General features: G+C 51.9%; 1 protein-coding gene across 1 annotated transcript; it reads right to left on the minus strand.

The window, feature by feature from the left end:
• Nucleotides 1-240: 240 nt before the first annotated feature.
• On the minus strand, nucleotides 241-9,999 carry LRRN4 (leucine rich repeat neuronal 4). The gene is made up of 4 exons (XM_039224421.1): nucleotides 9,351-9,999; nucleotides 7,607-7,811; nucleotides 3,728-3,865; nucleotides 241-2,248 (listed from the first exon to the last, which is right to left on the minus strand). The coding sequence occupies exons 1-4, from the start codon at nucleotides 9,997-9,999 to the stop codon at nucleotides 997-999; spliced, it is 2,244 nt and encodes a 747-aa protein (XP_039080352.1). The 3' UTR covers nucleotides 241-996.
• Nucleotides 10,000-16,778: the final 6,779 nt, after the last annotated feature.

Here is a 16,778-nt window from a genome sequence, read left to right on the forward strand (position 1 = left end):
TTAGTTTCTAGTTAGAGCCTTGAGGTTTTTTTTTTTTTTCTTTTTCTTTTTTTTTTTTTAGTTCATTTATTTTGAGAGAGCACCAGTCTGGTAGGGGCAGACAGAGAGAGAATTCTAAGCAGACTCTGCACTGTCAGCACAAACCTACCACACAGAGCTTGAACTCACCAACCGTCAGGACCTGAGCTGAGATCGAGTCCAACGCTTAACCGACTTAGCCACCTAGGCGCCCTGAGGTTTCACTTTTAAGCTCATTTCTTCTCTCTTAAAAAACAAAATCCTGAAAGTAACCTTATTATGCTTTCTTAAGAAAAAGAGTTCATGGTTCCTTTGACTACTTAGTCTATCTAAGGTGAAATGCAGTAAACAATGACTAAAAAGCACAGCTTTTCCTTGTGTTTCACAAATGTTCCCAGAAGACTGCAGTTTTAAGGGCAAAACCATAGACAAAGCCAAAGACATTTTGTGCCATATCCTGAAATGCAACTAATAAACCCAAGAGGCCTCAGGGAAACATAACTAGTAGTTTCCCCTTATCCCCAGTTCTCAGATGAAGACTCCACCGGAGTTGATTCCTGGAGTAACTTGCCGTAGCCGGAGCTTGACTGTGAGGGAAACTTCCCTGAAATGACTTGAGTGATTTCCAATATGGCATGAGAGCCCCAATTGTGTGAACTATTTTTATCTCCATCTACTTCCATACACAATCTATCCGACCCAATTGGCATCAACCGCTGAAAGACCCAATTAACACACAAGGATGCCCTGTGGCAATGGGAGAGGTCTGCTGTGCACGTTTCTGGGAACGGGGTAAAGTAGGAGGAAGGGAAGGCAGTGGTTCCTTGGACTGAGAAACAACGGGGTAAGTTCCCCATGTGCCCGAGGAGTGCTGGCTTCACAGGAAGGAGAGGCATTCCGAGCTGACGGGGTCATCTTTGACCCTCTGTATCTTCTACACCCAGGCGGCCTGAGTTCCACCGGAGGAGGGGAGCTGGGCTAACTGACAGTCTGGAGCTTCAGCCTGTAGTCAAAGGCTGGGTTTTTGTAGGCCACCAGGTGCGTGTCGTAGCGCCGCGGGTGCGGCGTCCGGGCCCGGCGGCACAGACAGGCGGAGAGCAGCAGGGTGGTGACCAGCAGCAGGGCGCAGGCGGCGCACAGCCCCGCGAAGATGAGCACGAAGCTGGGCTTGGTGGTGAAGGCGGCGCACGGCCGCGCCCAGCCCGAGGCCCGCGCCCGGCTCAGGCCCGCGCGGTTGGCCGCCAGGACGCACACGCGGTACGTGGTGCCCGGCGAGAGCCCGTACAGGGGGTGCTGCCGGGCGGTGGCGTAGATGCCCGCCACCACCGAGGCCGACTGGTTCGCCGGCCCGCCCTCGGCGGAGTAGCGGAGCTGGTAGCCGCGCACCACCGAGTTGGGGGCGCACCAGCGCACGAGCGCCGACGTGTCCGTGGTCTCGGTCACCGCCTGCAGCCTGGGGGCGTCCGGGACGGTGTCTTCCCGGCTGAGCCCGGGGCACCGGCACCGCGAGAGTCGCTGCAGCTCCGCGCACGGAGTCTGGAGGTGCTTGCAGGGCTGGTAATCACAGGGGACGTCCTGGGGCGGCGCTCCCACCTCCTCCTTCTCCCCCGCCCCTTCCTCCTCTTCCTCCTCGCTGGAGTCGTCCAACAGCAAGATTGGAATCGTGTCCTCGGAAGGACTCGGGTGAGGCACCTGCGGGGTGGCCTGGGGCCTGTGGCTGGGCTGGGGCGTCCTCACTGGGTTCCAGGCGGTGGAGAGGAGCCCAAGGTGTTTGCTGGCTTGTGGAGTGGAGGCAGCTGCGCTGTCAGGCTCATGGGCAAGCCTGGTGGCGTGTTCCTCTTGGTGCTCTGTCCCGGCTGTGCTTGCAGCCCTGCGCAGAGCGCTGGACTTGCTGGACTCTGCTGTGGAGGTGGCCGCAGAGGGGGGGGTCCCTGTCCCGATGCCACTGTGCAACCATGCAGTCCGTGTGGGGGAACTCGCAGGGAGGGAGGGGGTCTCGGTGACACTCTGTCTGACTTCCACAGGTGGAGCAGAGGGGGCTGTGCTCTGTGGGGTGTCAGGGCTCTGTGTAGATGGTGCGTGGGCGATGGCAACAGAGTGGGGCGACTTGGAGTCCAGGAGGGTAGTGCTCCGGTCCAAATGGCACGTACTGGGCAGATAGGACAGCAAAAGAGGGGCTGCGAAGGTGTCCTGGGATCCCACGGCTGTTGTGCACACAGTGTCTGCTGCCCTAGAGGGGAGGCCAACCAGTTAGAGCGTATTTGGTATCGGGGTGGCTTGCGTGCTGGGTTTTGAGTCCTTGGTGCAGGCAATCCCTCCCCTCAAACTGTGTCAACATGCTACGCCTGCTCTATACGCTTTACCTGCTTTGCTTCACTGATCCCCAGGACAGCCTGTGGAGGAGATGCCCCTCATTGCTCCCATTGGGCAAGAGAAATTAACCGTCCAAGTGGCAGAACCTAAACCCAGGGCAAGCACTGTGAATGGTGGTCCAGATTCAACGAGTGTGGCCTGCCATTTTGTTCTCACCTATCTGCTTCCTGGCTGAGTACCAGGAACAATACTACACTAGCTAACATTTTCTGAGTGCTTGCCTGCCATGTGCTAGTGACTACTACCAGCACTTTACTGTATCAACTAATTTGATCTGTATAACCTTAGGAGGTAGCCACTATTATCCCCATTTTACAGATGAGGAAGTAGAGGCACAGAGAGGTTATAAAGTAATGGAGCCAAAAGCAACAGAAGAAAGTGCACTCTCAACCTCTTTCTTTTTTCTCTTTCTGAGTCTTTATTTTTTTCAAACTCCTCATTAATACTGTAGTGAGACCCTTCACTGCAAAGGGCCTAGGTACTTATCTTTAGAGGTAACACAAAGGGAATGGGGGTAGACTGAGCCCCGTTTCACAGATGGGTTTGGGTGGGACATGAGAAAAAACCTATACAGGATGGGGGGAGGTGTCTTAAGGTGAGCTGCAAGGAGGAGAGTTTAGCTAGTGGAGCTGGCTTAAGAGTACTCAAGATCAGAGGTGTCCCCAGCTAGCCGGGTTCTCTCCTGGTGGCCAGCCTGGGCATGACTCCCCACTGTAAAAACAGCTCTTCTAGCCAACAGCCAATGGGAAGTCTTTGAAGGACTTCTTTTTTTCCCTGTCCCATAAGAGCCCATTGGTCTTGGACTGAATGATACATCTTGGGGACTCAGTAGAGGTTAAGAGCACAGTTTTTGAGGAAGACAGGTCCTGCCTCCTCTGCCCAGCAGCTGCATGAACCTAAGTGAACACTTCTTCCCTTTGGGCCCCAACCTACTCATCTGTAAAATGGGGCAATGATAAGACGGCCTTGGCAGAGACAAGCGAGCTGTTCACTGAGCCCATTTTTTTTTCTCCTACTGGGCATACCACTAGACTACATTTCCTAGCTTCCCTTGTGATAGGTGTGGCCTGCTGACTGACATCCGGCCAATATGATGTGAGTGGAAGTGATGGGCGCCCCACTCCTCCTGGCTTGGCCCATTAAAACTAGCATGTCTGTTCCTCCATGCTCTCTGCTACTCTGGCTGGCTGCAGTAAAGAACCTCTATCCTTGGGAGCCCTGTGTGTGATTCTATGGGGGTGGCCACCCTGCCCAACTCTGCCAGACTGCCCAAGGTGAGCAAGGCATAAGCTGTGAGAACTTTAGCTCTCAGTCATCTGCTTTGTAAACATGTTACCTGCTTAGGACAATCCTCTGTGCATCCTTCAGGAGCCAGGCCAATTCACAGCTGCAAATGAGGGGGTTGCCAAAGAGGTTGATGGTTAGGACCTGGGAGGAATGCAGACTCCAAGGAGGGAAGGAGCTCAAGTTGCAGCTGAAATACACAAAAATCCATGAAGTCAGATTTTATTTTATTTTAAATTTATATTTTTGAGAGAGAGATAGTAAGTAGGGGAAGAGCAGAGAGAGAGGTTGGGAGACAGAGAATCCCAAACACGTTCCACACTATCAGTGCAGAGAACTCAGGAACTGTGAGATCATGACCTGAGCTGAAACCAAGAGTCAGACGCTCAACCAGCTGAGCCACCCAAGCACCCCAAGTCAGGCTTTAAAAGCCAGGTCAAGACTATCCCCAGAGGGCCATGGTAGTGTCACGGCAAAACCATCCTGTTAGGGCTTAGGTGATACTACTTTGGACAAAACTCTTAATGACCTTGGACTTCATTTTTTGTCATCTGTAGAGATACTGACCCAATTCAGTCACTATCACCCCTTGTATCAAATGGAGGCAATGCTCCCCTGCCCACTTGTATAAAAAAAATCTGTAATAATGAAAATGTTTTTAAGTGTAAATCTCTGCACAAAAGTAAGGTATTGTTATTGTGGACCAGTCACCAGAAATGGCAGAAGGTGTTTATTAATGAGAACATTCTTGAATATACACTCTTGCAGTTGAGCTGTAGCTGATGGTGCTCAACGCCAGTCCTTTGGAACATGCTCTTGCTGAGTAGAGAATTTCCCCAAAATTTAGTAGTTTAAAACAACAAATATTTATTCTTTCTCACGATTCTGTGGTTCTTGTGGCCTGGGCCAGCTCACCTGGGGCTGGAAGATCTAAGATGGCCTCACATACATGGTGCCTCCACTAGGCTGGGCCCCTCTCCATGTGCCCTTCATAATTCAGGAGGTGAGCCCCAGGCCAGTGCACATGGTGGTGGAGGGGTCCCCACCATCTGAGATGGGGAAGCTCCAATCCTCCTCAACTGCTTTTAAGTCTCTCTTCACATCACTTTTGCTAATGTCCCACTTGCCTAAGCCGGTCACATGGCTGACCCCAACATCTAGAGATGGAGAATAGATTCCTCTTCTTGACAGGGGGAGCTGCAAAGTCAACGTGATGAAGGGGTGTGTCTACAAGGATGGGAGGACTTAATGGGGCAGTTTTGCAAAGGGTCTAGAACACCCAGCAATGGCAGGGCCCCTCCCCACACTCGGTTCTTTCTTCCCTAGAGTCTTACAGAGCCTTTGGCCTCAACGTTCTCAACTCCCCGAGTCCTCTGGCCTCTCTTACATACACTCGGTCATAATTCATCTAGAGCAACAGGAGCTGCACTTTCCCTTCAGGTTTCTTCTGACCAAAGTCTGGCTTCCCTCCACCTGCGTGGGAACCACGTGCCTTCCCCAAGTGCTCTGAGAGGGCTGCTCGTGTGCTAGAGGAGGAAGGACCCACTCCCCAGGTCTGCTCTAACACTCCGGGGTCATGGGGACCTGCCACCTTTTCCATGGGACACCAGATACACATGTATACACATGCTATTTATATTGAAAATTAATGCACACATTTGAGTATATACATATATGTGTGCTTGTTTTTAGCAGATTTCACAGAGTTAGAGTAGAAATCTTAGAAGAGTTTACTTAGCACATCAGCACACAAAGGAAATACTTATCTTCTTGCCTGAAGGGAGAGAGGAAGGGACTATCATATTTTTGAGCAGGTAACATTGCCCAGTGCTTTATATCCATTATCTCATGTTGACATCATTATGACAGTTCAGCAAGGTAATAATATTTTGCTCATTTTACAGATAAGGAAAATGCGCCCTTTCCTTATCTGGTGACCACTTCTGTGACCAGAGCAACTTGTACTTGATGAAATCAAGTTAAATTACCACCCACGTGCTGAGGAACGGGAGAGCCTGGCTCACATCCTGGTGCATTCCTGTATGTCTCTGCATCTGAACTGACGGAGCCCTAGCGTGAAAGAAGTTTCCATTTGCTCTCTCTTTTCACTTCTTTGCTGAAATATTGTCCCTCCCCCCTGGATGTCAGAGGGGACTGTGGGGGGGCTTTGGGTATGCTGGGTAGGCAGACTAGCCAGGAAGATGCCCCTCCCTTCTCTAGTGGGGGACACCTATGTCAGGGAAGCCCAACATCACTCAGGATTTATCACTGTCTCCTGGGGGAGGCTGTGGGTGAACTAAGGAGGGCCAAGAGTAGACCAGGCTGAAAAGAGGAAGAGAGAGTCCAGTAGGTTAGATGGCATTAAATGAGCTTCTGAGGCTTGAAAACACCCAGAAAGCACGTTGCTCCTTCTCCCTCAGTTGGAGCACAGGGGTCGCCTAGAATGAGCTGGAAGGAATTAAACCTTCTCCTTTATAAAGCATTGCAAGGTTTTCATTTGGTAGGAGACTCAATCAGATTATGATTTAGACAGATCTCTTGGCTGAATGTGGTGACTGAATTGCCAGTGTTCTTAACCTGGGATAGGCAGAGACAGGGTATATGAAAGTGAATGGAGTCAGGATTAGAGCCGGGGCAGTTTGGCTCCACGTCTGATAACTTACACACAAGTCTGAAGGTCAGAAGAGAAGTCTGAGCCAGGGAGGACATTACACTCACCAACATCACCATTACCACCACCACCACCATCACGATTACCATCACTATCACTGATTCACCATCATTACCAACATCATCACCACCACCACCACCACCACCACCACTACCATCATCATCATGATTACCATCCACTATCACCAACTCACCATCATTACCAACATCATCACCATCACTGTTACTGCCATCCTTCCCATCACCTTCTTCACAGCCACATTCATCTTCATGAATGCCACGTACCCTGTGCCAGGCACTGAGCTAAGTGCTCTGTGTGCATGTTCTATTTGTTTTGCTGTCACGACAAGCCGCAGAGTGACTACTCTGGTTGCGGCCGGAGCTAGCAGAGAAAAGAGAGGTGTGGCTACATTGAAAGTGATAATAGGGCAAAGGTACCAGCTTCCCAGGGCCCAGATGTGGGCCTTTAGGAAAGGAGGTGGTCTGGGGTCATCTTCAAAGTGACACTGCCCTTCCTGTTGAAGTCAGGACAGCTGCTATTGAGAAGGAGGGTGAATGTAGTGACACTTCAGACAACCAGGCCTGAAAGCACCAACCTGGTGTCCCACCTGCAAGTAGGACCCTTATACCCTTTCACCTTTCCTTCCTAGGCGCATTCAAAGCTTGGAAGGCTGAATTGCATAAACACCTGGGGAAGCAGGTAGATCCAGAAATAGAGAAGAATCCAAGGTCTCATCCCCTCTTTCTGCTGCAAGTTTCTCAGCCTGGGCTTAAAGGAAACTTTACATACATGAGACTTTGGAGTTTTAATATTAATCTGGACAAGACTGAGTTCCATGGTTGTTAGGCCGATGCACTATCTGGTACCTGATCAAGATATCACCCAAAGGATGAGGAAGAACAGAAACCCAGAGAGGATCCAAAGGAGCAGAGGGAGAAGAAGGATTAAGGTCTGGTTAGTTCTATAAAATGGTTACACATGTTCAACTTAGTGTAATGGGCAGAAATCAGTTATGTGATTCAGATGTGTCTTAGAAACACTTCTGGAGCACCTGGGTGGCTCGGTCTGTTAAGTATATGACTTCAGCTCAGGTCATGATCTCATGGTTTGCAAGTTCAAGTCCCACATCTCTGCTGTCAGCGCAGAACCTGCTTTGGATCCTCTGTCCCTGCCCCCCACCCCCGCCCCTCCCTCCCTGGCTTGCTCCTCTCTCTCTCTCAAAAATAAACATTAACCCCCCCCCAACAAAGAAACACTTACTTCTGGAATAGAAGGGCCTGTAGGTGAGGAGTGTCTTGGAAGATGTGTGTGTGGACAGAGGTAAGTGCTGAGGAGTCTTGACAATCCAGCTGCTGCAGGTCAGGGGTCATCTTGAAAATGTCCCCCTCCAGGGTTCTCAGCCTGGGCATCTTCCTCAGGTAGAGAGTCTTGAGCTTTCTCAGGTCTCTGATCCACCCTGACTGAACTGAAACAGAGAGGAAACTGCCCACTACTCAGGAAGGCACCGAGGGGCTAGCCCAGCATTAAGGAAACAGTGAGTCATGAAGGTCATTGCTGAGCATGGGCATGGTTAGCAGCTTTGGGAATCTCAGAAGCACAGCCATTTCAGCTGGAAGAGCCCTCAGAGATGGTCATCCCTTCCTCCCTCCCTCCCTCCCTACCTACCTACCTACCTACCTACCTACCTTCCTTCCTTCCTTCCTTCCTTCCTTCCTTCCTTCCTTCCTTCCTTCCTTCCTTCCTTCCTTCCTTCCTTCCCAGGGGCAGCCAAGGTCAGAGAGGAGAATGACAGGCCCAGGGCCACACAGCTGGGAAGGGACGGGACCAGGACTTGAACCCAGGACATTGTCTCCAAGGCCTCTGCTGCCCCACTCTCTCGTTAAATTCCGCGCAGGACTACCCCAGACTTCACTCTGAAGGCCACAAGGACTGGGGACATTTTTGAGAGAGGTGAGGAAGGAGAGGAGGAGCAAGGCTGGATGGAGCCCAAACCCAGCTTCCTGGCTCTCCTAACAAACAGAGAACATGCCACTTCCCTTGTTCCCATTCTCGCTCTTTTTTCCCTGTCTGCGGTGGAACAGGTGATTACAGACACATGAAATGTTTTTTTTTTCTTTTAAAAATAAAACCAGCCTTGTGAATTAGAGTCAGAACACGGCCAAATACAGGAGAACTGACCTTCTCACCTCCCTCCTGTGTCTTGTTTGAAAGACCCAAACCTTCACAGAAACAATGTGAGCCAACCAAGTAGAAAAATCAATGAATTCATCCTGAGGACATCTGTTGCTTCAGGTTAGCGTGTTTGGTGTTAAGTACGTTCATTAGGGGCGCCTGGGTGGCTCAGTCGGTTAAGCGTCCGACTTCGGCTCGGGTCATGATCTCACAGTTCATGGGTTCGAGCCCCGCATCGGGCTCTGTGCTGACAGCTCAGAGCCTGGAGCCTGCTTCAGATTCTGTGTCTCCCTCTTTCTCTGACCCTTCCCTGCTCATGCTGTCTCTCTCTCTCTCTCTCTCTCTCTCAAAAATAAATTAAAAAAAAGAAAAAAAAAGTACGTTCATTAATTAGCCCCAGACAGACGCCTCCCCTTCCCCATTCTACAAGCATTTTCCAGCTCTGCTAGGCAGCAGTAGAACAGAGAGGTAAGACTGGACTCTGGAGCCCGAATGCCTGGGTTCAGGTTTGGAGAAACCACTTAACGAGCTGTGAGACCACGGGCCGGTCATTTGCCTTCCTGTAGGTGCCCTTCCCTCCTGTGTGAAGCGGAGATAGGTCCCCACCTCTTGCGCTTCCAGGGGTTAACTCCCAATGTTAGATAATGATAATTCCCACCCTTGGGTCCCTAGGAGTTGGCCTCAATGTGGCCCTTCGAGCAAGGCCCGCTTGGGCTCTGGAGGCCCAGGTGCGCTTAGCCGCACCGGTCCGCCCACCCCGGTACAGGGCGCCCGGGGGCCACCGCTAGAGGGCGCTCCCTGCCCCCGGAGCGCATGCCCCGCCCGGACTCACCCTGCGCCAGGAACGTGCCGCTGAGGTCCAGGACCTCGAGCGCGCCGCCCGCCCCCGCGAAGGCCGCGTCGGCGACGCCCGCCGCGGGGTCGCGGCCCAGCTCGGTGCCGGAGAGGTTGAGGAGGCGCAGCGCGGGGAGGCAGGCGAAGGCCCCGGGCCTCAGCTCCCGCAGCGGGTTCCCGGCGAGGGCCAGCGAGCGGAGGCCGGGCAGCGCGGGCCCGGCGCAGGGCGGCAGCGCGGCCAGCCTGTTGTGGCTGAGGTCCAGCGCGTGCAGCGCCGCCGGCCCCCCGGGGCCCCAGCGCAGCGCGGCGATGCGGTTGTGGCGCAGCGTCAGCTCCTGCAGCGGCGGCAGGTGGCCGAGCTCGGCCGCGCTCAGCGAGCGCAGCAGGTTGTGGCTGGCGTCCAGGCTGCGCAGCGTGGGCGGCAGACAGTCGGGCAGGCGCTCCAGGCTGCGGTTCGCCAGGGTCAAGGTGGAGGCTCCCGCGGCGGGCGGCCCCTCGCAGGGGGAGGCCGTGGCGATGCTGGCCCCGCTCTCCCAGGGACCCTGCTGAGTCAGCCGGAAAAGAGGGGCCCGCTCCTGGGAAGGCGCTGCCCGGCTGGGGCGCAGCGCCGTCGGTGGCAGCAGCAGCGGCAGCAGAACCCACCACATGGTGCGTGGCTGGCGAGAAAAGAGCGGGACAGCACCTTAAATCTAGCAGAAACCCCGAACGAAGGGGCAAATGTGCCCCGCTACGCTCGGCTCGGAGGAGAGGCACAGGCCCTGGATGTTCTCTGAAGGGCGGGGGACGCTCCTGTGGCACCTCCTGCCCTTCCTGTGCCCAGCGATGCCTTTCCCTCTGATTCACGTGTGGATTAGCATCCACAGGTGATTTCTTGCAGAAGGCATCCTTCAGGTGTCCCCTCTGGCCTGAACTGTCAAGTAACCTCCTCCTTTGTCCCCATTGCGTGAGCTTCTGGAGGGAAGGGACCATATCCTTCATTACTGTAAACTTTCCCTAGGCCTGTAGATGGGGCTCCAGAAACATCTATTAATAATGAACCAGTGAATGATCTCTGTCAGGAGGAGCCCTATTGGAATAGAAGCATCGAACTTCTGGAAGAGTTTAATTCCACGGGAACTCAGTTGCCTCAGTTTCCCCCCTGAGAACTGCCCAGCCACAGGTGAGTCCGGTTTGCCTGTGACCTGGTTTGCAGGTCCTATTTTGAAATAAGTTCTGAGGGCAGAACTTTCTCTTGAGAGGGCATTCACGTTTGGCTTTCGCGAAGAGAAGAGCCCCCAGAAAGCTGTGAGGGCTGGGAACCTGGAGTCAACATTTCCTGGTCTCGTGCTGGTGTCAGAGAAAGCCAGGGCCCCTGAGGTCAACCTTGCTCTGGAGGGATGGCTGAAGGCTCCCAGATGTGGAGTTTCTGGAGTACCCAGAATTTCTCAGAGCAGCTGGGAGATCAGGTGGGGGTAGATCATGCGGCCGTGGGCTGGTTTGCAAGCGGCAAAGCTACTTCCAACCAGGCCTCACCTTGCGGTCACTGCTTCATATGGCCCCACTTCCTCTACCCCACTGTCTCTGCTGGCCACCAGGTTTCAGAGCAGCCACCCAGGCTCCGGGGGGGAGGGCTTCCCTCTTACTAGTTGGGGGTCAAGGCAACGAGAAGGATCCTGAAAACTGAGGCCAGGAGTCCAGCCGTCCGACAGTATGTCGTACTCACCCAAAGCTGTTCTTTTGGAGTGTGGCACCTCTGGATGCCCCTTTGTAGTCGTCTGTCTTGTCTTATAGATTCCAGGGGTCAGTGACTTAGACAGCAGCTAAACTGTGAATTCCAGAGCGAGGCCTGTTCCCCAGGTACCCCCGCGCCCGGCCCCACCCCCTGCGAGGGCCTGAGATCCTCTCTTCCTTGCAGTTCCTCCCTCCCCACCAAGACATTATGGTCCTTGGCTCAGGCTTTCACTGCCTGTCTCCCTCCTCCCCCACTGGGCCCGAACCTGCTCTTTTTCAGGCCTGGCACCTCCTCCCATCCCTCCCCCATCTTTAAGTTTCCTGACACTGCCTTTCTGGGGCCTGACAAAGGGAGGGAGGCAGCTCTCCTTGGCTGAAGAGAGTGCTGAGGGCTCATGCGTGCAGTGGTGCAGAAGCAGCACAGTCACTTCCCAGGAATCTGATCCTCCTGCCAGGTGGTTCCCGCTCCTGGGATGGGTGGAGGCTGAATGATCAGCTGGAGTGAGGAGGAAGGCACCCCAGTCCGCAGGAAACCTTGCAGAGCTCGAGAGGACATTGTGGCAGGAGAGGAGGTCCTCGGAGGAGCCTGGGAGCAGGGCAGGCTCAGCCCAGATCCAGGAGTCCCCGGGAATGCTTGGATTGAGACCCAGTTCCGTGATGTCATGGTCGTTTTGTTTGTCTCTCGATCCTGTGAAGATAGATAAAGAAGGCAGAAGTGCAGAAAGAACATTCCTGCCCCAAGACTGGGGTGATTAATGCTGAAGCTGTGGCGATGCTGCAATGGCTTTGTTTAGAGCAGACAGAGCCCTTCTCCCCAGAGTTCCAGGATTGGCAATTTTGTCTGGGAGCCTTTGATCTTTACACCCCATCCTCATCCCACTTCTCCCCGCAGCCCCCAGGCCAGGGGTTAATCGCCCCCAGCATTGTGTACACAGACAAAGACCAGAACTTCATGGATCTTTCCTGCTGTCAGTCCTTATCTGAGCAGCCCTGAGGAACTCCAGGACACCTCAGGACTGGGGTGTTGTGTTAATTGGATAATTGCAAGTCCCCTAGGATCTCCTTTGAGGCCTTCTCTACCCAAAGCCTCAAAATAGCCGAAGTGCCAGTCTGGGGCCTTGCTGCTCAGAAGCATTCCTTTGTCTGGCCCAGGTGGGGGTGGGGAGAGGCCTGTTCTGTACAACCCTGTCTGGGGCAGTGCACTCACCGTCCAGGAGCCCAGAGCCCAGGCACCGGAGCCCCTCCCTTCCAACCTTCTCTCAGAGTTAAACCAGCCAGGTCTACCCTACAGGCTGGCAGGGGTTTGGGGAGTGTAGGCATGACTCCCCAGATGAGAGGGGCCAAATCTATTGAAACAGGGACCCTGATGAGGAAATCAGTTGCCCCCCTCCCTGCCATGGAGGCCTATAAAAGAAGATCCCAGCAACCAGCGTTGGGTGTTCCTCTGTGCACCAGTGGAGCAAGGGGTCTGGAGAGACCAGGGCTGAGGAAGCCCACTGAGGCCATTGCCCTGCACTTACTCAGCGCCCCAGGCCTTCTGAGCCAACTTCTTGTCCCCAGTGCGTGTTGGCCAGCTCATCAATTGTGGCAAAGGCCTGGCCTGGATAGGCTGACCCAATGTCTGAGCTTGGCCGTTTGGTTCGCCCTGTTGCTCTTGTGATACCCAACCCAAGTAGATACATCCGTGTTGGGCTGCCCACTTGGGCTTTTGAGCTGGGGAGTCTGGTGGTGGACCCTTCATGGCAGAGCTTGCTTACTGGCCTTGCCCCAGTGGGTGCACTCTGCTTGTCACCAGCACCACCTTTTAAAAATTGAACATCTGTTATAGTCAGAGCCTAATGCCATATGCATGATCTCATTGAATCCTCACCAGGTACTGTTATTCCTATGGTACAGATAAGGAAACTGAGGTTCACAGGGGCTGCCTAGACTAACTAGTCTGTCTGTCTTAACCACTCCTTTATATTGCCTTCCATAGGCCTCAGCATTTGACACTGTAATACTCCCTATAAGAACAAGAGAACCTTTTCCAAATATTTAGATAGACCCAAATTATGTAAGCAGCCAGGACACTTGGGAAATTCCTTTTCATAGTTGAGCAGCTCATTTTCAGAAGAAACCTCTTGTACCCCTCAGGGCTTAGGACTGAGGTAGATACCTAGGTAGGGCCACTGGGCACCTCTCAGGAAGGCCCTGGCCATCTTCTTCAGTCCCTTCTCTTCCAGCACCTCTGGGAGGTCAGGAAAAGATGACTTAATGTCCCCTCTGGACAAGGATTCTAAGGTCCCACAACAGAGTCCTGAGAACAACAAGTTTGTGTCTTTCAAATGCCATGCCACATCCTGACCTCCATCGCTTTACCCAAGTGGCTCCCTCTGCCTAGGTGCTCTCCCCCTTGACCACCTGACTTTCCATCTAAGCTTACTCTTCTATACCTACTGTGGGTTCCCTCAAGAGTTGACCTTGAGATAAGGACTTAGATGCAGGTAGTTTATTGGGGAGGTGGCCCTAAGGAGCATGGATAGGAAATAGGAAGTAAGACAGGGAAGGGAAGGCACTACAGGACTTAATGAGCTGATCACTCAATCCCATTGGGTTTGAGCACACTTGATCAGGATCAAGTTGGGGAGGAATTGGAGGTATTTACCTACCAGCTTCTGTTTCTTGTTGGCTTGAGGGTTCTTCTTGGGGCTTGAGCTCCCTGACATGCCTGGCTTGTCCTGAATGTAGATTGAGTGGGCTAGGAGTGGGCACACAACCTCAGCTGTAACACCCTTCAAGATTTTGCCCAGGCAAGCCCTCTTGTTCTCTCTGACCTAGGCTAACTGCCATCCTGGGATTGACATGTCATCACTATAAAGTATTTATTTATTTTGAGAGAGAGAGAGAGAGTGTATGAGCAGGGAAGGGGGAGAGAGAGAGAGAGAGAATGAGAGAATCCCAAGCAGACTCTGTGCTGCCAGCAGAGAGCCCAGTGTCTGCTCAGACTCACATGAGATCATGACCTGAACTGAAGTCAAGAGTCGGCCACTCAACGAACTGAGCCATGCAAGTGCCCCCACATGGTATCTCTCTTAATATATGGATTAAACTTCCTGAGGACTGGACCACATTGTTGTTCTCAGTAGCCCTGTCCAGCATAGAACCTGGCAGTCAGGAGCAATGTTCAACAGACGAATGGGAAGAGTACATGGTGAGTCACAATGTCCTCCACAGTGCCCAAGAGTAGATGGGGCAGGACTCAAAACAATAAGCATAGAATTCCCAGGCCCTGCCAGCGTCCCAGCATTGAAAGACCTCAGATGAGGGTTGACAAGGGGTACGGTAGGTGGGGATGGAAGTGGAAGGAGAGAATTGGGTCACAGAAATTTCCAACCCAGACTCCAAACACTCTTAGGGGTTTTGCGGGGAAAGATCTCCTGGAAAAAGATCACAAGATCAGAGGGTTAGTAAAACCAAGGCCTGAAGAAAAAAAAAGAACCAGCAATTAATGATACATTTGGTCATACTTCTTTTCTGGATTTAGATCAAAATCAGGCTTGTGGATTCTTGGCCTTAAAAGTGACTTTATAACTTGTCTGGATCCACTCTCCCCTGTGCACTTTAGAGGGAGAAAATAGCCCTAGAGAGGGAAATTGGCTTGTCTGAAGTCACAGAGGTGAATCCTAGCAATCTAGTGTGAAGGAACGGTGACCTCATCTGCATAGTCAATCAGGTCTCACCTGCCCTGGCATTAGCATTGTGGGTCTTTCCCCATTGGTATGGCTAACTGTACACACCTGATAAGCATCAGGTCCCTGGGAAGAATTTCTGGGGGTTCTTCTTACCCCTGTTCTCCCCAGCCTATCCCCAGAACTCCAGAAATAAATACCCCTAATATAGATTGCCCCAGAGATCCAGAATTGATGATCCCCCAGGGGTCCTGTCCAGCTCTGTTCACAGTTGTAGCAGCCTGGGATGGGGTGAGGGGCTGGCCTAGGAGGCAGGTGACTGCTCAGCCAGCAGCCCCTGCCCTGCTTCCCAGATGCCAGATGGTTCTGGTGAGGGTTCTTCCCATAAGTGCTGGAGCCGGAATGTACAAGCTTGAAGCTGCATTCTTCTCTGACAGCAGAGATAAGTTGGAGGAATGGAAAGTGTTTGAGGGAGGAGACGGTACCAGGTGGTCAGGTCTCCAGGCAGCCAGCTCTAATGGAATGGTACGCAGAAAAGGGGCCTTCAGGTGGTGGGGACCAAGATGTCTGAGTGGGCTCTGCTGATGTGGCTGACCTGCCTGTGAGGAAATCTTCAGGGAATAAAATAGTCATGGGTTGAGAATCATGTTTATTTTTCTGTTGAGGTGTCCCCCAAGAGCAGTAAGTTTTCAGCATAAGGATTTGTAGAATGCTTAGAATTTTAAAACACATTATTTGAGATTCTGTTAGAATTGTAGTGGGAAAGATTCAAACTGAAATGAGAGGTGAGACTTTAATCTGCCACTTTATTTTGCATGTAGGGAGTGGGATAGTACATGGGCTGTTTTTATAAAGCACATTCAGGAATTCATTACAACCTGAGGCAGTGCACAAGTAGAAAGGTCTGAAAACTGGGGCAAGATATTGGGTTTGCATTAAAAATTTTATTTACTTTTGAGAGAGAGAGAGCGAGAGAGAGCGAGCGAGCGAGTGTGGGGGAGGAGCAGAGAGAGAGAGAGGGACACACAGAATCTCAAGCAGGCTCCAGGCTGTCAACAGAGCCCGACACGGGACTCAAACTCACGAACTGCGAGATCATGACCTGAGCCAAAGTCAGACTCTTAATAAACTGAGCCACCCAGGTGCCCCACTGAGTTTGTATTGTAATACTGCTCCTTTTTTTTATTGGGTACAGTATCTGTGTTTTTAAGCTCTGTCTGTCTCATATTTCTCATCTATAAAGTAAATAAATTGGTCCAGGCTTAACAATTCAGCACACACATCCCTGAGAACATGCCAGCATATGCCCCAGGTGATTAGTATATAAAATGGGAACTCAGAGATGAACAAGACCATGCCCTTCAAACAGTTCCCAGTCTAGAAGGGGCGGAAGACAGAACAGTCACTGTCAGTGTGAGCGCACTATATTGTCACAGAAGGCTGAAATGCAAGTTCCGTTAGCCCAGGGAGTATGTGTCTAGCTTGTTCACTGCTGCATCCAGTGTCTGGCAGTACCTGCTTACAATGTATTTAAGGAACATTTGCCAAATGAGGAGCACCTAGGTGGCTCCCTCAGTTAAGTGTCCAACTTCGGCTCAGGTCATGACTTCACAGTTTGTGGCTTCGAGCCCTATGTCGGGCTCTGTGCTGACGGCCCAGAGCTTGGAGCCTGCTTTGGATTCTGTGTCTCCCTCTCTTGTCCCCTCCCCGGCTCACACTCTGTCTTTCTCTGTCTCTCAAAAATAAATAAATGTTAAAAAAGTTAAAAAGAAACATTTGCCGAATGAATGAGCATTCATTAACTATATCCTTTCTTTTGTTTCTAATCAGTTATATTTCCTTTTTTGGGGTTTTCCACAGAACAGTCATGGTTTGCTTGTATATTTATTTAGATTTTTAGTCTGTTAAAGAAAGTTCTTCCCAAAGCAAAAGCATTCAAGTTGCATAAACAAGGCTGTGATTTAGCATCTTATAGAGCTGGATGATGTTTATTCCCTATTGCTACAGCGACTTGCACACACAATAACATTTTGTTGAAAGAAAAA

Source organism: Hyaena hyaena, unplaced genomic scaffold (genome assembly GCF_003009895.1).
Source record: "Hyaena hyaena isolate Hyena2069 unplaced genomic scaffold, ASM300989v1 scaffold_16, whole genome shotgun sequence".
Taxonomy (NCBI): Eukaryota; Metazoa; Chordata; class Mammalia; order Carnivora; family Hyaenidae; genus Hyaena; species Hyaena hyaena.